The sequence below is a fragment of the Catharus ustulatus genome, chromosome 22, assembly GCF_009819885.2.
Source record: "Catharus ustulatus isolate bCatUst1 chromosome 22, bCatUst1.pri.v2, whole genome shotgun sequence".
Lineage (NCBI taxonomy): Eukaryota > Metazoa > Chordata > Aves > Passeriformes > Turdidae > Catharus > Catharus ustulatus.
Window position 1 is genome coordinate 6,086,984 of NC_046242.1, and position 27,963 is coordinate 6,114,946.

Genomic DNA, 27,963 nt, shown 5'->3' on the forward strand with positions numbered 1-27,963 from the left:
GTAACATTACCTCTTACCTTGTGTTACCTTAATCTCTTATGTAATTTGATTTTAAAGGAGTTAGTGAAAGAGCACAGCGTTTGAAACGTCAGTCCTGCACTAAGACAATAATTAAACTGCTGAGAGCAACTTCTTTCTAGTTAGGAACAAAAGCCTTGATTTAGCATCTCCATAAATTTCTCTTACATTCCTCCTCTTATGAATATAAAAATAAATGTCTGTGAGAAGATGGTGATGACAAGTTCTGTTGCTGACTTCTTTGAAGGTAAGCTTTAATGAAGGAAGTTATTAATTCACTCTTCCTCCGTGCTCTGCGCTGCTTACGCTGTTGCTTTGAATTGCTCTCATCCGTGTAGGCTGAATTCTAAGTTGAAGAGACTTTATTGTGATGAGGGAAGGAAAAGCCAAAGCCCAGCACCTCTGGAGGAAGTGGAGGTGAATTTTGGTTTGAGCCAGAGAACATGGAGTGGTTGCTTACAAAAAAGATACCTAAAAGTCATAGATGCTCTTTGGTCACTGCCTTTTATCTTCCTCCCTTATGTATTTTTTTTCTGAGCTCTCTTAACTGTATTTTATTTTTTTAATTTTAATTAGTTCATCATTCTCAACCAGATCACACAGTTGTGACTGTTGTGGATGCATGGAGAATAAAGTGCCTTGTTCTTTTCCTGCCCTCTGGAAGAGGTGGGCAAGGAGGACAGCAAGCACAGTCCTTGTCACTCCTCTGCAGAAATTCAGTGTGTTAAAAGCTTGGTTTCTTTACAGGAATAGTAATGAAATAGGAGCGTTGGCAGTCATTACTCAGCAGGCTTGGAACGAAGTAATTATTAGGTAGTATTAATAGAATTAAAGATTGTGTTGGAGGGGGACAGGGGAGGATGTTGGAACTGAAGGACCCTGAGGAGGAGTGATAGGCCAGACCTGGCAAACGTGGCAGAGACTGTTCCAAAGAATAAATGGGAAAGCATGTGCAGACTGCTCTAACTGGGTATAGGGGTCTTGCAGGCCTGTCAGCAATTTCAAACCTGAAATGAGCAGCACAAAGTGTTAAAAATGGTGTGTGTCCAGTCTGGGTGCCCAGGTAGTCCAGGGGCACTGCTCCACAAGGCTGCAGGGACAGCCTTGCCTTGCAGCCAGCAGGACAGAAACACACTTTTGTTTCAGTCCTGCTATTTTTAATACAGCAGATAGAGCAGATTTCTGAGCATTGGAGACTTTAGAACTTGAGGTTCATTGTGTGGCTTAGGTCATTCAATCTTTTCTTGTGTCAGCAGTCCAAACCCAGCAAATTGGGAATTGCATGGACAAGCAGAAAGCTTTGCTTGTACCTGTAGGGACTCAGGGACAGCATGGGCAAGTGGAGCTGAGGTGGAAGAGGATTATGTCTCAGCACCTGCTGACTTGTAGGTTCTCCAGAGTCTCCTTCAAATCTCCTGGATGTTAACAAAGTACCCACACTGTTTGGATTTTGGAGTTGTTTCTTCTCCCCAAGTCTCTGCTGCATTTTTGGAGTTGCAGCTGTTCCCTGTGCTGGAAATCTGCTGCCTTTTGGGAAAGGACATGAGACACCCTTTCTTGTGGCTTTCTACAACGAAAGTCAGGGGCCAGAAGGACACTGGCTAACAGTGAGAAACGGACTTGTGTCGGTGTTCCCTGCTTGGTCACTTCTGTCCCTGTGGCTGAGCAGTGCTGTGGTGGGTGACAATCCCTCTGAAGATGGTTTGTAAAGGTGTGGGACATCCCACCCCTTTTGTCTCAGCAGATTCCCTGGAGGAGGAAGGGATGTGGTGCATATCCCTCCTCGGGAGGAGCAGGACTCAGCTGGGTGTACCCAGATAAGCCAGCACTCTGTTCTGGAAGTTGTATCCTGGTGCTGTGGCTCTGAGACTCAAGACCTTCACCCTCTCCTGTAAGTTCTGCAGTGGGGCTGCCCTGCTGAGTCACAGCACTCACCCAGTGCTGGCAGCCTTTGTATTAACCTCCTGTGGAGAGGAGTGAGCAGGTCTGGAGGAGGTGAAAATCCTGCCCTGTGCACATCTCTCGGGTTTGATCCTTTGTACTGAGCAGACTTTAGTCTCGATGCTCTCTAAGCACCTCTTCCCTTGCAGCATCATTTCTGCACATGGAGCTGCTGCCTCCTTGGGCAGCCAGCCCCACACCAGAGAACAGATGTCAAGATACAGAGGAGATGTGTGTGGAGAGTAATAAATAAAGATTCTCCAGATGGCCATATGTCAGGTCACTCGAGCCCACCTGCTGCTCCTGTGCTGCTGCAGCAGCATGTTAAATACAGGAGAGGATACAACAAGGAGAAAAGCAAATGCTGAGTGGTGTAACTCAGGCCTCATCCTGCTCACTGCTGCCCTGGGGGGCTTCAGGGGCAGTGACCACAGGAGCAGGCTGGCAGACTTGGGTTTGTTTTTTCCTGGGAAATCTATTTTCCCTTCCTGGCTCTGTGCAAGGGCTGGTGCTTTGGTGTGGGGGTACAGACCTCTCACCCTGGGGGGCTCTGGGTGCTGAGAGCTGGCACCACTTTCCTTGGGGGAAGACTGGTTACAGCTACTGAGGACAATCCATGGCATTTCGGTGATATTTAGGAGAAGCAGAAGAAACAACAACAGTTTAGTGCAGCCTCTGCCTTGCCAAAGCTGGCTGCCTGCCCAGCTCCAGCAAAAGAGCAAAACTGGGGAGGCTGGAGGTACTTCAGAAAGGGGCTGGGTAACTGCTGCCCTCTTTCAGGAGCCCACCTCCAAAATTCACAATCTCCAGTGCTTTCTCCCCACAAAAGCTGCCAGGACAGAGAGATGTTGCTGCCCTTTCCCTCCCGTGGGCATCCCAGCATGGTCACCCCCAGCCCTGGGCTACCCTGTGCTCAGCCTCACATTACTGGGGCTGGCAGCACATCCTCTGCCCAGGAATGAGGAAAGGAGAGGTGGAAATCCACCCTGAGGTTGGCTGGGGGTGCAGGCAGATCTCCCCCACAGCCAGCCCAGCTTCCCCCTTTCCTCATAGGGCAAGGGTAAAGGGTTTTAATGTTAACAGGAGCATCACAAACCATCTGAGCTGTGGATCTGGCTTTGCACAAGCCTCTGCCCCTCCCCTGGCTCTCCTGCCTGGCCACAGGCAGTGTGAAATCACCACCTTTGCATTCCCTGCTCTTGATTTACTGAAATGCCCGAGAGCTCCCGCTTCCCTCCTGGGTGCCTCAAAGCAGAGCTGGAGAGCAGTGCTGAGGCAGGAGGGTTTGTTTGCATTTGCAGGGAAACCTGTTAATAAAGGAGACCAAAGGGACTGCTCTTTTCCTGGCTGCAGGAACAGATGGCTGGATAACGCAGCGCAATTAATATGCAGGGAGCCCTGCCGGGGCAGGGATTTGATTGCCTGTTAGGAGAGGTTAGACACTCAAGCTGAGCTCTGCCACCACACTGCCTGTCCCTGGCACCTGCTGCCTGCAGGGACTCTGTGGGGACACTGGGACAGATTGGATGGGGTCACAGATGAGCCTGTGGGTGCTGGATATGGGGGACTCTGGGACAGTGGCAGGTCTCTGCTTCTCCCATGCTGGGTGATGCTTTGGGTGGGTTTGCCCTTTGGGTTTGTAAAGTGAAGGATGGATGAATGACAGCTTCCAAGCTGAAAGGTCAATACTGGATTGTTCTTTCCTTCTGGACTTGTTGCCTCTGGTTAAGGAGGTGCCAAGGAAAACAGCAGGCAGCAGCTCCTGGATGAGCTGAGGGTAGTGGGCACAGGAGGTGCAGCACAGCGCTGGTACAGAACCTTTCCCAGTGCTTCAAAGAGTGACCCAATAAATCCACAGGGGAGAAAAAACCCCTGCCAAGGGCTAGGAGAGTTAGGGAAGCCAGAGGAGGCAGGAAACCCAGCAACCCCACCCCAGCACTGAGCTGGGCCACGTGGCCACACGGTCAAGCCCAAATCAATGGGAGCCGCGATCAAACAGCCCAAGGTCACCCTGGGCACGTGCGGGGCTGTTCCCATGCCCGTCCCCATCATATCCTGGGCTCTCAGGATCACGGAGCCCCCAGCCCCTTCCCCTTCATGCCTTTGCTTTTCCTCCTCATTTTCTGGTATTTTCTTCCCCCCCTGTCTCACTGAGGTTGTTGAGCACCATGAAAGCCAGCGCCAGGCTTTGATCAGGGGCTCCTGCCTGTGCCGTGCCAGCAGCACGTTCCCGCACGGCACCGCCACTCCCGGCCGCCCTTTCTTCTGCGGCAGGAGGAGGCTGCTGGAGATGTCGAACCTCAGCACAAATCCTTGCAATTAGGCCTGATCTGCTGCCTGCCTCGTTTGATCTCCTTTAATTATTTATCGCCTTTTCTTTCTCCTCTTTCCTAAATCCTCCGTTTCTTTCAAGTGATGATTTTGCTCCTCTCCCCCCAGCCGTGGATGGCTCTGCCTGTTTGCCTGCAATTACCGACCCTTCTGCTCCTTCCATCTCTCTCCTTTTGTTCTCCACCAGATCACCCCTTCTCGCTGCTCTCATGGCTTCACCCTGCCTGCCTGTCTGGCAGCTTTTTCTTCCTGCTTTTCTTGAATTTTTCCCACCCGGATGGCTATTTCGTTTCTCCATCCCGTTCCAGGTGTGGTTCTGGCTGTGTTTGCTGCCCGTGCCAGCTCTCTGGCTGGGATCCTGCACTCTGGGCTTGGCTGTGCCCCATTCTCCTGGTCAAACCTTGGTGTGGTCCTGCTACAAAGCCCTGGCTCCTGGCCAGAACCAGGAAGCCCCATGAGGCTCCTGTCCTTGCCATGCCAGGGTCTCCCTGTGCAGTTTGTTCATTCCTCATCTTCTTTGTTTCCCAGGACCTGATGCATTATTCAGTGCTGCGGACGCTGCGGGGTGTTGGGAAGATAATGGTGCTGCAAAGGGCATGGGCTCACTCTGGCAATGCTGGATTCTGCTGTCATGGGCTGATTTCCCCCTCCAGCATTAAACCAGGAATAGTCCTGACCACGCAGGAGGTTCCTCCTAGAGGTGACATCTGCTGTCAGCCCTGGGGGGGACATGGCAGGGACAAAGGTGGGAGGCAGCAGTGGCCCTGGCAGTGCTCCAGGGGCTGCACCTCCCAAATCCAGCCCCATTCCTTGGCTGGAGTTTAATAGAGACAGAGATCCAACACATGGCAACTTGTTTATGTAGTCTTTGCATGGATAATGGATGCAGGATGCAGGTTTTGCTCAGCAGATGTAGCAAACCACCCCAAACTGTTTAATCCTTATGGAAGGAGAATGCTCTTGCCCTCCAACCCTGTTTGCATCTGGGCACTGTGAACCCCCCAGCTGGATCTGTGCCCTGTGCACAGGGACAGGGAGGAAGGTGAGGGATGGAGTGATTTTGGGCAGGTGTTGCTGGCAGCACTTTGGTTCCCGGGTCTGTCCTCCCTCAGGAAACAGCATCACCCAGCTGCCACCAATTGTGGTGACATCCCCACCAGGACAGGCCTCTCCAGCCTTGGCTGCTCCCAGGAAAGCTCCCCTTAGACCCCATCTCTGGCTTCCCATCCCTGTCTCTGCAGCAAATCCCTCCCCAAATCCTGCTCTGAGGCCTAATCCCCCAAGGAGTGACAGCCAGGTGCTTTTGTTGGGCTCTGCAGCCAAATTCAGGAGGGAGCTATGGTCACAGGAGATGCAGAGCCCAGGCAGTGCAGGGGAAACTGAGCCAGGGCTGGGACCAGGTGTGTTTGGTGTCCCTGGCACTGGGGTGAATTCAGAGCTTTTTGGGAAAATAAACCCTGGCCATGACCACACGGGGCAGTTTTGAGGTGATTTGGGAGAGGTTTGGGAGCTTCCCCCTTCTCTGGTTTCACCATTTCCTGAGGAGGGTGAGTGCTCGGCATCACTGAAGGAAATGAAAATTAATTATGGGCTCATTAACACCAACTCATTACCTGAGCTGCAGCACTGGGGAATGTCCCTGTTGGGGACACAACACCTCCTGCATCACCACACCCCCCCCAAGGCATCCCAAAGCCCCCCCACCTGCTGGGGTGGAGATGTTCCAGGTGCTCCCACCAGTGCTGGGGACTGGGCAGGGCTGGGAGGCACTGGGCTGGTACTGGGGGACCTCTGGGGGCATCATGGAGGGGAGGTAAAGGGTAAGATGGAATTCAGGGTGGAATATGGGATGGGATGTGATTCAGAGTAGGATAGGAGATGGGATACAGGGTGGAATATGGAAGGAGATGCAGAGTAGGGTGTAGAATGGGGTTTAGGATGGGATGCAGAATGGGATATGGAGTGGGATGGGATACAGGGTGGAATATGGGATGGGTTGGGATTTAGGATATGGGATGGGATTTAGGATAGGATGTAGAATGGGTTGGGATATGGGATGGAGTGTGGGATGTGGAATGGTTTGGGATACAGGGTGGGGTATGGGATGAGATGGAACACAGAATGGGATGGATAGAGGGTGTGGAAGGGCAGGGTGCTGTATGGAAAGGAGGGCAGCTCTCTGTAAGGATGGGGAAGCAGTGTAAGGACTGGGGGCTCTGGGCAGTGCAGGAGGGCTGTGGAGGGATGAAGGGGGGCTCTGTGTGAAGATGAAGGGGGGTGTATGGAAGGACAAGGGGCTTTGTGGATGGACAGGAGGCTTGGTGGAAGGATGAAGGTGGACTCCATGGAAGGACCAGGTGCTCCATAGAAGGATGAGGGGGCTCTGTGGAAGGATGAGGGGGCTCTGTGGAAGGATGAGGAGGGTCTATGGAAGGACGGGGTGCTATGTAAGGATGAAGGGGCCTCCATGTAAGGATGAAGGGGGGCTCTATGGAAGGATGGGGTGCTCCGTGGAAGGATGAGGGTGGTCTATGGAAGAACAGGGGCTGTGTAAGGATGAGAGGGGTCTATGGAAGGACGGGGCACTTCGTGTAAGGATGAAGGGGGGTCTATGGAAGGATGGGCGGGCTCTATGGAAGGACGGGGCGCTCCGTGGAAGGATGAAGGGGGGTCTATGGAAGGATGGGCGGGCTCTATGGAAGGACGGGGCGCTCCGTGGAAGGATGAGGGGACTCTATGGAAGGACGGGGCGCTCCGTGGAAGGATGAGGGGACTCTATGGAAGGACGGGGCGCTCCGTGGAAGGACGGGGTGTCGGAGCAGCGCTGTGCAGTGCGGTGCAGTGCACCCTCCGGGCGGCAGGCGGCGCTGCGGGCGGCGCGCTCCCCCGCGGCGGCGGCGCTCTGTGTCGGGCGGCTCCGTGTGCCGGAGCTGTCCAGCACTTCAGCAGGGGCCGCGCCGGGGCCGCGCGGGAGGGGCCGCGGCCGGCGGGACCCCCGGTGCACACCGGCACCCCCGACGCCTCCCGGCACCCACCGGCACCCCCGGCACCCCCCGCGGCCGACAGCGACCCAGCGGGGCCGGGCCCAGCGGGACGGCGGGGCGAGGTGAGGCGCGGCCGGGCCCGGGGCTGTGGGGCCGGTACCGGCCGCGGGGCCCGGGAAGGGAGAGCAGCGGGTGCGAGGGGCGGTGGGACCCAATGGGGGAGCCCTGGGGGCACGCTGGGGGCTGCAGGGGGTGGGGGAGGACGGGCACCCCCCCCCACCCATCCGGTGATGCTGCGGGCAGGGGGTGAGGGCCCCCAGTGATGGGGATTGGGGGTGCGGTGCTCCTCGGGGGGTGGGAATTGGGCTCTCCAAAGGGACGGGGATGGAAGGGATGGATAAGGCGTGCATCGTGTTGTGGGTGCTGGGACAGCCGGGCACCCAGCGGGAGGGGTGTGCCGGGGGTGTCCCGCTGTGAGGTTTGATGCTCCTGGGGGTGTGGGATGGGGTGAGGAGTCTGGAGATGAGGGGCTTTTTGGGGCACAGGGGGTGTGCCGGGGGCTCCCTGGTGCTGGGGGGACACCCACACCCCTCTTTTCAATGCTGGGGAGAGACAGGCTGGGACTGGGACAGTGGGTGACCCCCAGATGTAGTTTTTGGCTGGGAAGGATGGGACAGTGATGGTCCCTCAGCAGATACTGGTGCCTTGTGAGATGCAGGTGGGAGACAAGGCTGAGACAAGGTCCCCAAGCCCCTCTTTGTGCTTTCTCTTCCTGGACCCCCAGGCTGTGCTGGGGAGGGTTTGGCTGATGAGATTTCAAACCCTGCGGGTGTTGTACGAGGGAAGGAGAGGCTTGGCAGCAGGGAGCCACAGCAGCAACTCAACCGCTCCTCTCTTGGGAGTGTTTTGTGCTTCTCCTTCCCAGATCAGGAGGTTTGTCCCCAGGGATGTCCGGGCTGTGCCCTGCAGGGGGCTGGTGACGAGGGGTCAGGTCATGGCTCAGGGGGAGCAGGTGCCTTTCAGAGGTTCATTCATTCCCTCCAGAGCAGGATTTCAGACTGGATGTGTCTTGGTTTGCCAGTGCTCCCATTGCTCTTGGGGGGGTCACCTGGAGGCTGGTGGCATTTGGGGGTGTCTCAGGTTGATGACAAATGTCAAAGATCTTCTCCAAGGGTGCAGATGCTCGCTGGTCTCCATGCCCTGGCATGTGGATTCTTCTCTGGCAGGAGCACAGGGACACCCCCGCTGGAGGAGGATTTTGGGGACAGTGTTTGTGTCCAAACACACATCGTCATCGCTCTGTCCCACTCTGCCAGCGTGGCCTCACACAGTGCCACCCTTTGTGTCTCACCTGCTTTCCCCTAAATCCCCCTGGCATCCCACCTGCCTCCCCCTGCCCCAGGACTCATCCTGACACGTGCAGGGAATGTTGGGGGCTTCCAGAGCCAGAAATTGGGCAGATTTTAAGGGAACCTTTGGACCTGGGTCACTGGTGGGAATGGCAAGCGAGGGTTTTGCCAGGCAGAGGGGTGCAGGAATCTTGATTGGCTTTGTCCCTTGTGCCAAGAAAATGCTGCTTTTCCCCTGGACAAAGGGTCTCGTGCCTCAGGGGCCAGATGCAGTGGTGGGTGGATGTGTGGCAGTGGGTCCTGGGGGCTGCTGGAAGAGGGAGCAGAGGGTGCTCAGCCCGTATCTCTGGGCAGGGCATGCCTGCAGGGTGCAGGTCACCCTCTGGGCTTAGTGCTCATGCTGAGGGTCTGCCGGATGTGGGGGTCCCCAGTCCCCAGAGCCCTCTCTCCTCCTCCTCCTTCCTGTCTCCCAGCTCCCGTTTTCCCCAGCCAGGTGGCCCGTGGCTTATATAATGTGCTCAAACCCCGGAATAGCTCCTCCCGTTACACAACCACCCAGCCAGCCACGGGAGGGGGGGATGGTGGGGGGGATTCCCAGCTGGATGCTCCCCCTGCACTGGCAGTGACCCCCCTCTACCTGCAGTGCTCAGCCCCAGGGGTTGTTCACTGGGATCGTGTCCCCTTTGGGGAAGGTGACCTCATTGTGACAGTCATCCCCCTGCTCCTCCATGTGCTCAATAATTGCTTTTATTTGTAGTAGTGTTGTTACTCCTCTTCCTCAGAGGGGTGATGGGCCTCGAGCTGACTGTGCCTCCTCCTGACTCCTTGCCCAGCAAAGCAAATGGCCCCAAAGGTGCAAAACCTGGGGTGGCTGTTGCCCCCTCCATCCCCATTCCTTATTTATGCACTCCTGTTTGGGGAAGGTCTGGCAGGGCATTCCCAAGGGAATGAGGAAAGTGTGGCAGGGCTGGGGATCCCATAGGAGAGCCCATCACTGGATCTGCTGCCTCTCCCCTCGGCATGGGGGGATTGCTGTTGCCACGTGGATGTGCTGCTCCTTTTCCTCGCCCCTGATTCAGGAATGGCATCACTGCCTGGCTCCTGGGGCTGCTCCCTATCGTGGTGTGACCCCTCCCCACCAGCTCTTCTCCAGCCAGAGCTGAGAATGGAGCTTCTCAATAGCCAGCAGCCCAAGGGGTTCAGGCTTGGGGGGTTTCAGTCACAGCATTTTGGGGACAGGAATAAATCCTGGCTCCTCACCCTACGTTGTGCCCTTTTCCCTGGATCATCTCCAGGGGATCTCTGTGCCCACACCCCCGTGTGATGCTTGTCCAGTGGGGGACCAGTCCCCAACCCTGGCTACCCCATCCCTACATCCCCAAGCCAGGAAGGAGCTCAGTTGCTTAGCAACTGTTTAGCTTCTCCACCAGCCTCCTCATCTATTTTAAAATATATATATATATTTATATATATGTATGTATATATATCTGCACAGACGTAGGTAAGCACATGCAGCTGCAGCTCCTGACCCAGCCAGCATCCATATATTTTTTACTAATTGCTTTAAAGTCTGTCAGGTGTCAAATTTTGGTTGGGCAGCTAGAGGAAAGGATGCCTGGGCTTGGGGAAATAGGGATGGAAGCACTGGGACAGCTGTCACCAATCCATTTCCACTGCCCCTTCCCACAGGCAGTGGGGCTGGAGGGCAGTGCTAACGAGCCCCAGAATGGCTGCACTTTTAAAGCTAGATTTGCCTTTTTTCCTCGTTCTTAAAGGTCTGACTCATGGTTTTTGGCACTGGAAGGCAGCACCGGAGAAGGTCAGCCCAATTAATGGCAGCAACCCCGGACTTTTCCTCCTTGTAACTCCAGCTGGGTGTTCAGGGGAGGCCGACTGCCTGGCCATGGTGTTCTGGCATATTTTGTGTGCTGGAAAAAAAAAAAATCTCCCAGCTGTCGCCACAGCACAGACAGGGAGCAGCCTGGGATGGGGCTGTGCGTGCTTTGGGCCAGGCTGATGATTTCAGTCGGTGGTGGTGTGTCCTGATGAGATCTCAGAGAGGCACCATCCCTCTGAGCCTCTCTGGAGTGACTGGAGCATCCTCACCTCATCCGGGCTGTCCCTGTTGTGTTGGGGCCGAGCCCTGGCACGCTCAGCACACGAGTGGTCCGGGCAGCGCCGTCCTGGGCTCGCTGCCCACATCCCGTGCCCGCATCCCGGCACGCTGGTGCTCGCGGCCGCCCCGGCTGGTGCAGCTGGATGTGGCGAGAATTAATGGAGCACCGGCCGGAGGCGGCTTTAATTAGCACCGAGGCACGAGGAGGGGGCAGGATGCCCGGGGACTGCTGTCGCCTTTCCCCAGCGAGGGAGAGATGCCGGGAGAGCATCCAGGCACCCGGGAGAGCATCCAGGCACCCGGGAGAGCATCCAGGCACTGGCGCTGCCATCGCGCTCCCCCCGGGCAGCGGCTCCATCCGCAGTACGGCGGCAGGGCCCTGCGGCACGGCTGCTCAGCGCCGGGGGCTGCGGGCATGGCCCGAGGGCTGAGCGGGGCCCAAGGGGGCATTTCAGCACAGCCGGCTGGGAAGGGGCTTGTTCTGGGCTGGGAAATAAAAGGGTCAAAGCTGTTTGGTGAAATAACTCTCTTTTCCCCATCATTTTGCTTCTTTCCCTTTGGGAGTTCTGAAGCTGTGAGCTGGACAAAGCCCAGGTGGGACATAGGGACAGTCACATCCTCAGCCCACAGGGAAAGAGCTTCATTCACAGCTTGGCTGGAAACCATCAGCCCCAAACCCCTGGCAGGATGGTGAGGCCTGCCCTGGCTGTGTGACAGGGGCACAGTGCAGTGTGTCTGTCCTGCTGTCTGTGATCCTGCTCACCCTGGGTGTGATTCACATGGCTGGGGGAGGGAGGGAGGGAGAGACCCAGGCATGGGAAGGAGGATGGTGGTGGAGAGTGAGGAGGAGGAGAATGGAGAATAGGGATGGGGGTGGAGGATGGGGATGAGGAGGGTGGATGAGGATGATGATGAAGATGGGGGTGAGGATGTGGATGGAATTTGAAGATGGGGATGAAGGATGAGGATGGAGGATGGGACATGTCTGAACATTTCCAAAAGCTCTAATCCAGGTATCAGAAAGCACCTGCCAAGCTGAAAAGCTGGATTGACCTCCCCAAGGCCCAAGGTGGAACGTGGGAGGAGGATCAGGATCCCCAAACACGTGGGCAAGTGCCTGGTTAATATGGGAAAAGAGGGATTTGCTCAGGAGTCTCCCCAGCAGCTGCAGCCCACGGTGCCAGGGGGTTTGGGCCCTCCTGGGTGGCGGTAAGGGAATTTGGATGGCAGCAACTGTCCTTTGGGAGTGTGTGGAGATGCAGAGCTCTCCCCAGGACGCCTCCTCTCCCTCTGGGCGAGGCAGCCGGGCGGCGGCTGCCAGTGATTGATGTTTTGTGGGTAATTACTGCAGATAATGAAATATTTAACCATCATCTTTATTATCGGGGTAGTGCCGAGCCAGGCAGGAAACCACTGCTGTTGGGACAGGGCTGTGCTGATGGGTTTGGTGCCGATTTTGGTGCTGGCAGAGCTGGATGGTGCCTCTGTGGTGGCCAGTGGATTGATGCTGTGGTGGTGGCAGCCACTCTGTGTCCCTGAGCTGTCCCTTGTGAGTGCAAAGCATCACTGGGGCTCTCCTTGCAGGGCAGGGGGAGCACAGACCCACCTGGGGGACCCTCTGCCCTGCTGCCTTGTCCCCATTGTCACCAGCAGGGTGGGGCTGGCTCTGTTTGGCACCCAGGGATTTGCCTGGGGCACTTTTGGAGAGCTGGGGGGAGGGCTGTGGGTGGGTTTTTCCCATTCCTTTGTTTCCTTCCCGTGCTGTGGCTGAGGCAGGGGGCTGGTGGCAGCTCCCACGGTGGATATTGCTGCAGGCTGAGGGGACACTGGGGTGCAGTACCACATCCATCCCCAGTCCTGCTCCACTTTCCTGCCCCCAGGGGCAAGAGGATTTCTCCAGCTCCATCCTTTTCATGGAAACAGGGAGCATTTCCTGGAGGATCTGCATGCCTCCCCCACCATGCAGCTTCTCCCACAGGTACCCATCCAGCTGCCAGTTTGTCTCCATCTAGCTGCCCAGCTCTATATCCCACACACTCTCAAGGTTTCTCAGCAATGAATTTATCCACTGCTGGGCTCAGGATAAAATGAATTCCCACAGGGGACAAGCAAGCAGAGGCTGCTGCAGAAAGAATCCTCTCCTTTCCCCTCTCCTTCCCTGAGCCCCTCTGTGGGGGAAGGTTTCTAAGTGGAGAGGTTTCCTCTTTCCCTAACTTCCTTCCAGGTTTTTGGCTTCATGTTCTGATGGGAGAAAGAGGGAGAGGAGCCCCCAAGGCAGGTTTTTCTGCAGCATCTCTCTGTTCTCCAGCCTGGAGCCACCCTGGGATATGGAGGAGGGTGGGCAGGGAGGGCTGAGCAGGGTTGTGGGGTGTCCTGGGGTTTGAAATGTGGGTGCTGCAGGCAAGGGGGGACCGAGGGACCCTCCAGGTGGAGGGATGAGCATCCAGGAGTGCAGAGGCCTGGCTGGCTCCTGCTGCACCAGTGGGATCTCCCCTGTACCTCTGGGGAAATTAAGGCTGCTGGCTCCTCTTTGCATGGTATTAATGGGATGAGGGGTGGAAGAAAAAAAAAACAAGCCTTGTAATTAAGCACTCAGCTGCTGTCCTCCCTGGGCAGGCTCATCAGGAGATAAATGACTGTGTGGGGCAGCCAGTGGCAGCAGGAAAGTCAGGGATGTCCTGTGGGGATGCTGTGGGGTGGGAGATGCCTTCTGGCCAGGTTGGGATCCCCACTAGCCCAGGGAGGGCTCTGAGGTATTTTCTCTCCTCTAACAGCAAAGAGAGACCCTTGTGAGTGATCTGCATTCCCACCCTGGCTCTGTCCCAATGGCATAGCCATGGAAAGCTCTGAACTGCCTGGTATCCTGGTGGAATAGCACACTGGGAATGGCAAACCTTTCCTGGGCCTGAAACAGATCAAATTTTCTTTCTTTCCCAAATCCATGGCCCTTAGGGATGCCTCCTTCCCTGGGCCAATGTTTGCCCCTTCCTCCATGGGCAGCATGTGTCAGCCACCCAAGGACTGGCTGCCTCCTGCACAGGAGATAACAACACCCATCCTTGGAAAAGCCACTCCAGCAGGATCCCTGGGATAGAAACACCTCAGAGAAATGGCAAAAACTCCTTCTCCAAGCCCAAATCCAGCTTGGAGAGTGAGGCAGGGTGCTCTACCTTTGCTCCTGATCGTTTCTCTTTGTGCCGGGCCCCTGTAAAGCCCAGGTGGTGCCTCTGCAGCCTGGTGGTGCTGGTGGTTAAGGCAGCAGATCTCCAGTGGCAGCATCCCATGCTGGGAGAGGGCTGGGTGCTCAGCCATGCACTGATGGCTGCAGGGCACTGAGACAGGGCTGAGTCTGTCTGGTTGATCCAGGAGATTTGGGAGCATCTCCTCCCTCAGGCTCCGGGAGAATCAGCCGGAGCCTCGGCACGGCAGGGCTGCTCGGGAACAGTTGTCCTCTTCCAGGGGTTATTTTTGGAGCCAAGTGAGGACACACTGACTGTGTGGTGGAAAGAGGAGGCAGAGACATGTGAAGGTGAAGGAGCAGGGAGAAGGCAGGGGGCAGAAGCTGGTGGGGATCCTTGCAGCCCACATTGGGTCATGGCAGAGGGTGCCAGGCCATGGCCCAAGAGCATCAGCAAATATTTGCTGCCTGAGCCAGACATCAGGATGTCCCACAACTACAACCAAACCAGCCAATGCAGCTGGGAAATGCAAGGGGATATCTGAAGTTTTTGGACCCACACTGGCTGACCATGGGGTCCATGGGGTCCATGTCCTGCTGCTGCTGTAGAGTCTTGGGCCCCACAGCCCCACCCTTGGCCAGCTTTTTTCCAGTACAAGGCTGGAGCAGAGCACCCTCCTCTCTTTCCCAGCAGCTTGTCGTGGTGGAAAGCCTCAGCCTTGCTGTGAGGATGAGGAAACTGAAAAAGGTCCAGGGACATCTCCTAGCCCCATCAACCTGCTTTCAAGACTGATTTTACCCTCAGTCCTAGCAGGGTCCCCTCACTGTCAGGGAGTGAGGGGGAAGCAGACCAGGGACTGACCCTGACTCTTTGTCTCCCTCCCAGGCAATCATGGCTCTCTACAACAATGGGGCTGACGTGCCTTCGCCCCAGGAAGCCTCCAACGGCTTCCCCCAGCCCAGTGCCTCAGGCACATGGCACAAGGGCGAGGAGGAGGTGCGGCTGGTGGAGCCCAGCATGGTGAAGAAGGCTCACCGGGAAATCCTGGACCACGAGCGCAAGCGGCGGGTGGAGCTGAAGTGCATGGAGCTGCAGGAGATGATGGAGGAGCAGGGGTGAGTGGTGGGGACATTGGGGATGGGATCCTTTTGACTTGTTTGCACATTATTCTCCCCCTTTAAAAAATACCTTGATGTGGGAAATGTCCTCATTTGGAAGTAAATCCGATTTTGGGTGAACCAAACAGCTTTGGAGGGAAATGCCTAGGAGTTCATCCACTTTCCCTGCTTGGAAATTTGGGCTCCCAGCTTGTCCTGCAGGGAAAGCTGAAGCAGGAAGGAGGAGTGAAGCTGCTCATGGTTGTGCAAGTCATCAGTGCCCCCTATCCTCTACCCCACGTGCTTGGGATGTGAGATCCCAGAGGAAATCTGGAGTTTAATCACAGGAGAGGCTGGTTTGGGGCTTCAGTTTGCCCTGTCTTCCTTCACCTCCCTGGTTTTGGGGTGATAGAACCCGCTGTCCCCCTCCTGCCAGTGCCATGGCCAGGCACTGCAAGCTGCTCCCCAGCTTTTGCTCTTCCCATGGGGAAAAAAAAAAGGGATAGGGAAAAACCCAAGGGGCTGAGAAACATCCCTTCCTGGGTGGGCAGAAAGGACTGGCGGGCTGGAAAGGAGACCCCCATCCCTACCAGGCATGGCTGTGCTTCTCTGCCAGCAGCCAAACATCCTGAGCCCTCTGACAGCTCTCTAAAACCTGATGGATGGAGCAAATTCTTCAGCACACTTGGGTAGATGGGGACTGGTATCAGCTGGGGAGAAGGAAAATGGATTGAGGGAAGGCTTCGCCAAGGCTTTCATTAAGAGTGCAAGCGTGACCTAGAATTAAATTGTCTCACACAGACTGGAATAATGATTGTGCCTAATTTGTCATTATGGAAATAAATAAGGCTGACCTGACGCTTTGGGGAGCCCAGAGCCTCCTGTCGGGTTCCCAAGCCCTAGTAGGGAACTTACTACTGGTAGTATCATGGCTGCAATGGGTAATAGCAACGCTGCAACCAGGATTGTTGTTATTGCTATAATTGCTTTGCTGTTATTAAGGCTATTAATAACACTGATGATGGTGATACGCCGAAATGATAATATAATTACAGTAATAATCTTGGTCAACCTGCTTAATCCTCCTCCTGCTCTTCCCCTCCACACAGGGGCTTTTCAGGGGGGTTTCCATGAGAAGGGATTTGCTTCCCTGAGGTTTCTGCCTGGACCAGGGGCAGCCTCCTGGCCATGGCCTTGGGGGAGTTGTTGATGAGGACAGAGCCCCAGGATGGATGTGAGTGTCAGCAGAGGGGGATCTGCAGGGATTTAAGCACTCCCTTGTTTCCTTAAAGGCGGATGGCTCCTCCTGCCTGTGCTGTAGCTCGCTCCAGGCTGCCTGCACTGTTATTCCCTGCCTGCAGGCTGGATTCCTTGTCCAGAAAAGAAGTGTCAGCAAATTTTCTTTCTTTCCCAAATCCATTCTGTATGTTAAATGCAAAAGCAAACCCCCTCCAATGGGATTATAAGCAGCACCAGGGGAATGCAGGAGGCAAAGGGCTGGTGGTGCTCCTGCCTCCATCCCTGGAGGTGCTGGGGAGTTCCTCGCCTTGGCCTCCCCCCACAGATTTGCTAATGGCCCAGCCGCAGTGGCCCATCTGTCACCTCCTGTTCGGCCTCATGTCCCCTCTCCAAGAGCACAGGCCGTGTTCTTAGCATGCTGCAGCAAATGCTCATCTCGGGCAGACATCTTCCTGCTGCTGTGGGCTGGCTGATGTCCATGGGATGGCCGGGTCCAGCAGCTCTGTCCTTGTGGGGTGGCCACACTGCCCAGCTGGGTGCACTGTCATCGAGGGAATGGAGCAGAGCAGCATTTGGGGCTGCTATCCTGGTTTTGGGGCTCCCCATGCCCAGGTGCAAGGTGAGGGGAAGCAGCCAGGCTGCCTCCATACCATGTTATTAGCCTTCCTTCTGTGTGGAGTCTGGTTGGGGAATTAATGAGAACTTTTCAGTGCAAATGAGTTCGTTAATATTAATTCCCCTCTCCTTGCTGCTCCCCTTCATGGACACTACAGGAGGGGTGAGGGATGCCACGTGGCCTTCTTCATCCTGGAGCACCCAGAGCACTGTGAGGGGCATCACTGTCCCCAGCAGGGGCTGTGGGGACTGCAGGGCTAGGCCTGACTCTGGCATCCAGTTTTCTGGGGTGATGGGATGTGCTGAAAAGGGTGGGCCCTGTGGAGGCTGTGGCTGAGGATGGGGACACACCCAGAGCCTGACCCATTCCCTCCCAGGGTGGCAGTGTGGTGGTGACATGAGGTCCCTCTCCCTTCACCTTCTCCCCTGGGATGATACCAAGAGCATCATGGGTCTCTCCATTACATCCCTCTGTTGGGACATTTTTAGTTGAGGAGGATGCTCAGGTGCCCTTGTGCAGCCATGGGATGTGGCACAAGACCACACACCTGGGGCTGTCACCTGTCCTTTCCCAGGGACACCTTGGGGACGCAGTGGTTTGCAGTGGCTATTCCCAGATGCCAGGACACAATGATTAGTGTCTCTAGTTAATAACCCTCAGTGGTAGCACAGATCTGGCACAGCTTTCAGGGCCCTGGAGCATCACGGGGGGAGCTCATGATGGGACAGAGATGCTGGGAGTGAGCCCCAGAATCCCTGGCTGCAATGGTGGCACAGCCAAGGGGGTTTGGTGGGCACTAGCCCCAAAGCCTGGGGCAGTCACAATGAATGGCAACTTCGTGGTCATCCTTTTATTTCTTCCCTTCCTGATGTCCCTTCCTCTGTCAAGCACTGCTGCGAGAAGCAGGCAAAAGAGAGGAGAACATAGATAGTGGTGGCAGGGGACAAACAGAGGTCCTGCTGTCCTGGTGACTGCCACCATGCCACCTCTCCTTTTGATTGGCCCCTTGGTGTAGAGTTCCTCAGGTCCATGCTCCAACCACAGCAGCCCTGACCACATCTTTGCCCATCCAGGTACTCGGAAGAGGAGATCCGACAGAAAGTGGGGACCTTTCGGCAAATGCTGATGGAGAAGGAGGGTGTGCTCACCAGGGAGGACCAGCACGGGCGCCAAATGTAAGTCAGGCACTTCCAGTTGGTCCATCTGTGCATCTCATCCCAGAGAGGCACGTCCTTGATTGCCTCTGAGTATCGGTGGATGGGTGGGTGGGTGAGGGCATGGCTGGATAGATGGATGGACATGGAGAGGGGGTATAGAGGTGGATGGATAGATGGATGGATGGATGGATGGATGGATGGATGGATGGATGGATGGATGAGGGATGGATGGATGATGGATGATGGATGGATGATGGATGGATGGATGGATGGATGGATGGATGGATGGATGGATGGATGGATGCATGATGGATGGATGGATGGATGGATGGATGGATGGATGGATGGATGGATGGATGGATGGATGGTTGTTGGCTTTGATGGTTGTTTTGTTGATTTGATGATTTGGTTGGTTTGATGGCTGATGGTTGATTGGTTGATTTGGTGGTTTGTTGGTTGATTTGAGGGTTGGTTGGTTGGTTGTCTGTTCAGTCAGCTGGAGGCAGGATTTGCCCCTCTGAGGCAGTATCCTGTCTCTGGAGAGGTTAAAGGTTATCCTGCACTGCTGCTTTGGAGGCTTCTGGGTGCTGTGCAGAGGCCAGCATTGCAATGGTCCTGTTGCAGTTGATGAAAGCCAGGTGCAGAAGGTCTCAATGCTTGGCTCACCCCACCAGCCAGGGGCAGGGACCCCATGGAAGAAGCTTCTCCAAGGAGATCCTGTATTGTTCCTCTGCTTCTAATCACTCCTCACAGTACCTGGTCCTGGGGGCTGCATCTGCTCTGGAAGAGGGCTTAGGGCTCAAGTTTGGTGTCCAAAGCAGCTCAGCTCCTGCTGGGGACATGCCAGTTGCCGTTCCTGCCCTGCACAGGACTGTCCCCAGCCTCACCAAGGTCCACCCTGCCTCGATGATGATTTATCAGTGCAACACTTAATGGCCCGTGCAGCATGGCTGGCCTGGCGTGCACCATCCATCAGCCTGGAAACCAGGTCACTTGGGACAGGAATAGATGCTTCAGGTTCACTGAATATTAATGCTTCATTAGGGTCACGAAATCAGGGCGAGGGGGGAGGCAGGGAAGCCATGGCAGCAGGGAGAGCCTCCCTCACACCACTCTGCTGGCACGCCAGGCAGGGTGGGACACAGGGACATGGCTGGGCCCTGCCTAGATGGGGCACAGGGGCTTGGGACAGCATGAAACATTCAGGATACTCCTCCATGCAGCTAAAAAACAAGGCATGGGGAAAACCAACCTGCCCAGGTCACTGAGCATCACCCTGAGGTGTTAACAAGTGACCTTTGCTGGTGGGGGCAGGAGTCATCTCCAGGGCATCTTCCTGGCAGGCTCGTTAGGGCCAGCACTGTAACGAGCACATGGGGAAGCCAGAGGTGCCTTGAGGTTACCCAGGCAGCCCTGGCTGTCACCTTTACAGGCTTGGTTTTGAAAAACGAAGGGTAGTCATTAAAGATTAGCCCCAGGGCTATAAATAATAGTGCTGAGCTGGAAGGAGCAGTCTCACAGCAAAGGATTGCTCGGAGGAGAGCAAAGCCAGAGGCGCTTGAGGAGGCTGGTCCAAGGCAGGTGGCTCTTCAGCAGCAGGGATCTGAGCTGCTGGAGAATATCCTGCATGCCAGAGATCTGTGCTGCATGAAGAGGCTGGACAAAGGGGTTAAAAAAGCTTTAAATAAAGAGCCTCAGCCCTTGTGGTGTCTGGGAGAGTGCAGAAGATCTCGTGGTCTGGTTCTGCTCCAGCACCGCTCTGGGCTTTTACCACTCGGTCCTTGGCTGCTGCAACTGTGAGTCTGAACCAGCTGGTCCTGTTTCAAAGCCAGTGTGAGAGCTCAGCATCATCTGCATAACTCCCCCGGGAAAACTGAGGCATCGAGCAGAGCTGTGACCACCTGAGTCCCCGGCTTTGCTCTTTGTGCTCTCCCAGCTCCCGTCTCTGTGTGCACAGCTCGGTCCAGCCTGGTCCCCAAGGAGAAGGGTTTGATGGACAGGCTGGTGGGATTGCAGACAAAGGCGAGCGTGTGCTGGGCAGGGAGGGATAATTGGAACAGCACAAGGCTGGTCTTGAGCTGCTGAGCACAGCTAATGGGTGGGATGCTGGCAGCAGGCTCCGGCGTGGAGCACTGCCTGCTCACGGAGCAGAGACACACAGAGAATTAACCCTGCTCTCTTCTCTCTTTGCCTCTTTTCTTCCCCTTCCCCGTGGCTGGGTGGGTGGTTGAAAGGCTGCTCTTACCTTTGGGACATGGCCAGAGCAGGAGTCACTTGCAGAGGACCTAGCAAGCCATGGCTGTGGTGCAGAAGGGAGCTCGAGTCCTGCTTGAGTGATCGTCCGTGGTTAGGGGGAGGGTGCCTCATGTGTAGTTTCGGTCCAAGACATTTCTAATTAGGTTAAACAGCCCATGGCCTGCCTGTGGCCAAGGATGTCAACACGTGCCACTGTCAGATCTGCAGTCTGGGACTGGGACCTTCCCTTTTCTCAGGCAATGGCCAGGCTGCCAAGGCACTGATGCTGTGGGGCTGTGCTTCTCCATCAGCATTGCTGACTGCTCACCTCCAGGCTGGGAAGGGCAGAGGAGCCCACATCAGGTTTCTGAGGGCAAATCTCCCTTGGGAAGCAAACACCTGGGCTGGTGCAGTGCTGGGCACCCTCCAAGCCTGTCCCCATCCCTTAAGTTTCCCTCCAGAGCACCTGGATGTCATTGTCCCTCCATGGGTGAGATGTCCTACATCCCCCAAGAGCAAATAAGAGGCTCCCTGTGGGGTTTGCTCCTGGGGCTGATGGCAGAGCCAGACCAGGAAGGTGGGGGGCATCAGGGTAGGGCAGGGTCCCCTGAGACCGTCCTAGTCCAGCTGCCACGCCTCTGCCAAGCCCTGCCCACAGCCCTGGTAGTCAATGGCAACCTCATGCCAGTTACCATGGCAGTGGGAAAAATTAATGCTGACAAAGCCACTCAGGAGAGAGAGAGACCCTGATGGCTGTAGGCACGATGTCCCCCCATCCCCTCTTCAGCTGGCCCTAGGAGGGACATTGACCATTAACCTGCCTGAAGCTCCAGGGCTGAGCTGGTGGCACTGCAGGGTGCTGGCCTCAAAGCCCAGATCATCCTGGGTAGTTCCCAGCTAAATTTCCACTGCTGGTCTTCTGCCAGCTCTTCTCACCCTTATCCAGCCCTGCAACCCTCCTGAGCTGACCCAGCCTCCCGCTCAGCCCCAGCGCTTGAGCAAAGCCAAAAGGGGCTCAAATGGAGTTGAGGCTGGGCCCTGTGGGGAGATGGTGGCCTGAGTGTCACAGTGTCCCTGTGCCAGCCTGGTGGGGATCCCTGCAGGGATTGGAGCCACAGGAAGACCCTGAGCAGACCTCCACCCTGGCACTTCGCTAGGACATGACCAAGGGGATGCTGTGGAAGAAATGTCCCCCAGCCCCTGTAGCTGCATTGGGGCTGCTCCCTCTTAGGTGGGAGACAGAGAATGGGGATCCCCAAATGAATCCTGCTCTTCCTCCTTTGGCAGTGTGATAGAAAACCACCATGGGGAGGATGGGGAGGAGTATGCAGTGGAGTACCCTGACTATGGAGAGGGCTGCCTGCTGCAGTGCGACTGCTCGGCCGAGTGCTACCGCGAGGACAGCGGCCACCGCGAGTACAGGTTTGTGTGGATTTTGGGGACCCATCCAGGGACACAGAGACCGGGGGCCTGTCCCTTCTTTTTCCCCAACCCTGTCTGCTGTCTCCCACAGGCTGAAAAGACGCTCGAGCAGCTCCACCTCTCCTCCACCCAAGAAGAAAAAGAAGAAGAAATCAGGTCACCGCCGGAGCCGGTGAGTCCCTGGCTGTTGCTGCACTGTCCCCTCTCTCTGGAGGGCAGCTCACCTCCCAGCTCAGCCTTTTCCCAGCCTCTGGAGGGCAATCTGGGGGGCAGTACATCCCTGAATGTGCAACCTTTGAGGTGCAATGCATCTGCATGTACTGATACTGCAACACACACGTGTGTGCACACACCCACTGCATGCACTGCTGGGACCTTGCCTGTTCCATGTGGGGAAGGAGCTTGCTGCCACAGGGCACAGCACCAAGCAGGATATGGCTCTGTGAAGGGTCCATCTACCCAAAACCTCACCACTTAGCACCAGCTGCCTGGGCAGGATCAAGTCCCTAATGTCCCTTTCTTCTCTGCCTTTCCCGTGGCAGCAAAAAGAGGAAACCCGGCTCAGAGCGCAGGTGAGTGACCACTGGGCTGGGTGGGCTGTGGGGTCCCCTCTGGGCTTGCAAAGCCACTGGGTATGGGCTGGTCTCTACCACCCACTGTCCCCCTCTGAAATCCCACTGGGAATTGGCCACTTTGTCTCTAGCTGGAGGCTCTGGAGCCCACGAGGTGGTAATGAGACACAGCAGGATTGGGCATTCCAGAATTGAAGGCAGCCAGAGCCCTTCTGCCAAAAGTCCCTTTCTGTGCCCCAGCCCAAATCCCCCAGGAAATAACTGCCATGTGATGTTCATGCATCCCATGGGGTGGTCCAGGGGAGGCAATGTGACTGGGGCTGGTGGGACCACACTCCCCTGGGCCAGGGGGACAAGGCTGGGGAGTCCCTTGCCCCCTGCTCAAGGGCACCCACTTCCCCTCCAGCTGTGACAGCTCTTCACCCATCCGCAAGGAAAAGAAAAAGAAGACTGGAAAGAAACACAGACGTGACAGGTAGGATGGACACAACAGCAAGGGTGGTTTGGGATGGTGGTGCTGGTTGGGGCTGCTCAGGCCCTTGGGCTGGGGTGGGGTTTAGATGTGGATAGGGATGGACACTGGTGACTTTTCATGGGGCCATCACCACCTCACAGCCAATGTCACCTGCCCCATCCAGCTCACCTCGGGGCCATGCCCCTGTCCTTCTCCTGATCCCTGGAAACTGCCCAGCCTTTGCTGCCTGCTGGCCAGATCAGTGTATCTCCTTCATCTCTGCCTCCTCTTCATCCCTTAGGTCTGAATCGGGGTCACGAAAAAAGAGAAGACACAGGTAAGGGTGATGGCTACCAGGAGCCACCCCACTGCCACCAGCTGCCATCTTCCCTTGCCAGGGACCCCCTGTGTCCTGCCCTCCTGCTGTCCCCTCCCCTCTGCCCATCTCAGACCCCCTCACCCCAGAGCTGGACACTGCTGTGTGTCCTCTGCCGCTGGATTTGGCCGCTCTGGCTGACTGTGGGGTCCCACATGGTCCCAGATGTCCCCCTGGGGAGAAGGGAGGATCCCAAGCAGCCATGGCCAGGGCAAACCTTGACTGCTGCCCTGCTCTGCAGATGCCCTCTGCCAACACTGCTGTTTTAGGGTGAAAGGAGTGAAAAATAGACAAACAAAGGGTGCCAGAGAGGCCTCAAGGCAAAACAAGTGTGGGGGGTAATAATGGGCCCGAGCCCTCAGGATTCTGAGCCAGGCCCCCCTTCTCTCCTGTCTGGTCTCACCAACCTGCACCTGACCCCCCGGGCCCCCCAAATCCATGTGGGATCCCCACCATGCTCTGAACCTCAGTGGAGCCCAACTCCAGACGAGGCAGGTCCTTCCCCTCGCTCCTCCCACAGCCTCGGTGCCTCCGGGGGGCAGGGAAAGCCACCCCCAGGTGCTGCCCCCGCTCCCACATCTGCAGCTTTCGGCTCTTCCCGCAGGTCCCGAAGCCCCAAGAACAAACGGAAAGAGAAAAACAAAGAGCGCAAGAGGTGAGGGCCGGGCTGGCGGGGGGAGCGGGGCTCTCTGTGTCCCTGCGTGTCCCCCGCGGTGGCTCAGCCTGTCCCTCGGCCACCGGCCGCCCTCTCCGCAGGTCCCGCAGCGAGTCCCCGGCCTGGCGCTCGCACCGCCGCAGCTCCTGCAGCTCCCACAGCGCCTCACTCTCCTCCGACGACAGCGGCTCTAAATCCCCGGGCAGGTAGGGACAGTCCGGGACCCAAACAACACACCGACAGCCCCCAGCCTCAGCGATGGCACCCTGTGGGGTGGAGTGCAGGGACAGAGATGTCCTTGTGATGGACACTTTTATGTGGTGGAGGGCAGGGAGCTGGGAGGCAGAGGTGTCCCAGGGATGGGTACCCTGGGGGATGGAGGGCAGGGAGGTGGTGACAGAGATGACCCAGGGATGGGTACCCTGGGGGATGGAGAGCAGGGAGGTGGGAGGCAGAGGTGTCCCAGGGATGGGTACCCTGGAGGATGGAAGGCAGGGAGGTGGGTGACAGAGGTGTTCCAGAGATGGACACCTTTGGGGATGGAGAGCAGAGACAGGCGACAGAGACATCCTTAACACAGGTATAGAGGGGAGTGCGATGGTGCTCCAGCATCTCTGGAAGGTTTGTGAACATGGCCCCGAGATGGGGGTTTCAATTCTTAGCTAAAGAAAGCACAAAGCACCAATTCTCACCCCATTTCTGACTTGGGCAAAGCCTGGGCTGCAGCCGGCGGCTCTGCCGGAGCCGTGCCAAGGGTGGGGCGGGACTCGGGGCCGGGGATGCCGGCTGCTGACGGTGCTGTTCCCCTCAGGCTAAGCCCCAAGCGCCGGCAGGATGGCCCCAAGGGCAGCAGCGCCCGCTCCAGCCGCAGCCCGTCCTCCCCCTCGCCCCAGCGCTCGGCCTCGCCGCACCAGAACGGGCACAAGGGCAGCGCCCAGAACGGCCGCCACAGCCACGGCGCCCCGCTCCCGGAGCCCTCGGATGTACGTAGGCTTTTCTTGGATCACTCTTCGCTTCCCTCCCCTCCTCCCTCCACAGGACTGCCCCCCTGCTCTCCTCTCCCCTCCTTCCCCACTCGCTCGGCTCCCCGCCCTGCCCAGCCGGAGCACACGGGGGAGATGTGGGGTGCAGGTTGCACTCTCCCAGCACTCACCAACCCTGCGCTGGGTACACGATCTCCCTGGGGGAGCCAGCCCATCGCCCTGAGGCAGGGATCCGGCCAGCCAGCAGGTCATCCCTCCCCCAAAGCCACACGTCGCACTGCGGATGTCACCCCCCCGGGATGATGGCTCGGCAGGCCAGCATCACCTGCTGAGGTCAACACCGGGCTCAGCACCTCCCTGAGATGGATCCCAGGCAGCCAACAAATGGGCAAAGCAGGAAAAATCTTGTTTGCCCACCAAGCCCAACCCTCCCTAGTGCCAAGGGGCCAGCAGCAGTGCTCAGGACCCCAAAACCCAGTCTGGCCAGGTTGGGGTTTGGAGGGGATTTGATGCTGGATGCTCAGATTTTCGGACCGTGAGGTCCCCATGACAGGTGACACTGGAGCTGAGAATCCCCAGTTCTGCCTCAGCATCCAACAGAATCTTGGTGAAACCTCAGGATCTGCTCTGTTGCTGAATGGGGCAAAGCCCTAATGCAGTGGGTCCAGGAGCCAGCCCCAGTTTAAGCAGTGCTGGGATGGTGAGGAGCCTGCTTTGGCTAAGGGGGGGCTGGAGGCAGGGCTGAGTGAAGGCAGGACACTACAGAACTCCATTAATGGGGCCCACACAGGTCCCCACTTGCCCCAGAGAACTTCATTCCCACAGGTGAGGTCCTGTGGGAACACTCCTGGGCTGGCAGCACCCAACGCTGACACCCCAACACCTTTAGGGCCAGGGACACCCCGGCAAACGGGGCCAGCATCCCCCGACCCCACACGCACATCCCCTTCACCCTCCCCAGCCCAGCACCCCCAGCAGCACCCAGCACCCTGCCCACCTCTCGGGGCACTCTCTGCTTTCTTCTTTCCTGTGGTTTCGGCTGGGGCGTGGGGGGGTTCGGGTGCCGAGGCGCCGCCCCCCAGGCGCCGGGCTCGCCCCGCTCTCCCCCTGCCCACCCCAGCATCGCCCAGGCCGCCGAGCTCCCTTGGCTCCCCGGCACCAGCGGGACTTTTCTCCAACAACTTTCTTTCTTTCTCTCTCTCTCTCTTCTTTCTCTCTCTGGTTTCTATTTTTTATTTTTTTTTTCTTTTTAATCCCATCTGTGTTTTTCTTTAGCCTCCCATTTGAAAAAAACCCAAACGGTAATATACACTTCCATTTCTTGCTCAGCAGAAGCAGGGACGAGGGGGAGGGAAGGGCAATGAAACGTGCTTTTTTTCCCGCCCCCTTGTTTTAGTTTCCTTTCTCATGATTTCTTTTCTTTTCCCTTGTGATGTACAGAAATGCAAATGATATATATTTCTCTTATTTTTATTTCCCCCCACCCCGTCGTCATCGTGTTGTTCTAGAATTTTTTGCTTTTGTGTGTGTTAATGTGGAGAAGAAAAAAAAAAAAAAACAAGCAACAAAACAAAAACAAAAACCTGATGTGTTTTCTAAATATTTACGACCGCTGAACATTGTATTTCCATTTTCTATATTTTGAACAAGGAATTTAAAAGGGAAGAGAACCCAGCAGCTCTATACAGCAAAGGAGCCAATTGCCCTTTCCCTCCTCAAATTGGCAACTGCTCGGTGTCCTCGGCTGGATCCTGCTGCCGTGGCGAGGTTTTCCTCCCCGGCTGCAGGATGAGGCCGCTGGGTGCGGGGTTATCCCGCATCCTGCATCCCGGCAGGATGAGTGCTGAGCATCCTGGTACCCAGCCCCGTCCCCACCTCCCGCAGCCGCTCCGGGCTCAGCCCGTCCCACCCCAGCACCCCCAGAGCCAGGGGTGCCCCGGGGCGCTGCGAGGCGTTGCCTTCCCTTTTAAATCCCCAGTCCTGTCTCCATCCATCCCTGCTGCCTTCCCAGCCTTCCTCCTGGCTCTCTCCTCCTCCTCCTCCTCGCCCACACGCACCCTCCAGCCCCTCTCTCTCTCCGGTTTTCTTTGGGCCAACACGTCCCTTGCCGTGTCCCACCTCCATCCATCGCCTTCCCTGCATGTTACCCGGGACTTTGCCATGTTATAGAGTGACTTTTTAAGACTGAACCGCAGCCTGATCGGGTTACAGACACCAGCCAGCCACCCCCCCGCTCGGCGGCCGGCCGCAGCCTTTCCATTGCAAAACAAACAAACAAACAAAATTTTTTAAAAAATATAATAAAAATTAGAAGCTAAAGAGACCAATTAAAAAAAAAAAATAATTACAAAAATTCTAAGCAAAGCAAACGGGATTAGCCGAGGGGTCTGGATCACCGTACTAAAGAGTCCTTGTCTTTTTCCCATTCTGCCCTCCAAATGTGGAGATTATTGTTTTCTTTTTTTATTATTGCATTCCTGTCACTGCCAATTCCGAAGGTAGGTATTTTGTCCACCTCTGCACGTTCACTTCTGCAGATGAGCCTGTTGAAAAGCACCGTAGCTTGATTTAATGTTATTTTCTCTTTCTTTCTGACTTTCTTTCTCTTTCTTTCTCACTCCCCTTCTCTGTCTCTCATTTTGTCTCTTTTTGGTGGCTATATATAATTTTTCTTTATTTGTATGGTTTTCCCCAGTTAGCTGCAAAGCCATGCTCTTCTCTTACGTTCTTTATTTTTATATATTTTTTTTTGCCCTGTCCACGTAATATTTTTTTCTTTCTTCCCCCCTTTTCTCTTCCCCGTCTCCTTGTGCTGTCGGTAGAATGCATTTCTGTGTCTTTCAGCCTCCGAATTTGTGTTCGTTTCCATTCAGGGGCCGAGCACGGCTGTTCCCTTTCAGTCCCCCATTAGTGGCAAATGTAATTAGGGGCTAATAGGGGCAGTGGCCACGGGTAGAAGTGGGCACAAGGGGTTTTGGGGTGGATGGATGGGGAAAGAAATGAGAACTCTGGGGAGATGTGTGGGTTTAGCCCCTCTTCAGGGGGAAAAAACCCAGCTCAGGGAAAATACTGAGGGAGGCTGCAGTAGGGAAAAGTTTAAATCTTCCTGCTTGGAGAGAGGCAGGTCCAGGACATCCCAGTCTGTGAGGGGCAGGGGAAAGCATCCCTGCCATGGCTGTCCCATCCCCACAAGTGCCCAGTGTGTGTTTTCCCTCTTAGGCCAAGTCTTTAGGTTTATT

At 56.2% G+C, this 27,963-nt stretch overlaps 1 protein-coding gene across 1 annotated transcript in view; it reads left to right on the forward strand.

Moving 5' to 3' along the window:
• Window positions 1-7,317: 7,317 nt before the first annotated feature.
• The window catches only part of SRRM3 (serine/arginine repetitive matrix 3), a 28,906-nt gene continuing 8,260 nt past the window's right edge, over window positions 7,318-27,963 (forward strand). The window contains exons 1-11 of the mRNA XM_033078178.1: window positions 7,318-7,396; window positions 14,804-15,033; window positions 17,944-18,045; window positions 21,550-21,684; window positions 21,776-21,856; window positions 22,227-22,256; window positions 22,663-22,731; window positions 23,012-23,047; window positions 23,691-23,741; window positions 23,843-23,947; window positions 24,553-24,724. Of these exons, the coding sequence (XP_032934069.1) occupies window positions 14,810-15,033; window positions 17,944-18,045; window positions 21,550-21,684; window positions 21,776-21,856; window positions 22,227-22,256; window positions 22,663-22,731; window positions 23,012-23,047; window positions 23,691-23,741; window positions 23,843-23,947; window positions 24,553-24,724 (1,005 nt within the window). The 5' untranslated portion in view covers window positions 7,318-7,396; window positions 14,804-14,809. The remainder of the gene's footprint in view (window positions 7,397-14,803; window positions 15,034-17,943; window positions 18,046-21,549; window positions 21,685-21,775; window positions 21,857-22,226; window positions 22,257-22,662; window positions 22,732-23,011; window positions 23,048-23,690; window positions 23,742-23,842; window positions 23,948-24,552; window positions 24,725-27,963) is intronic.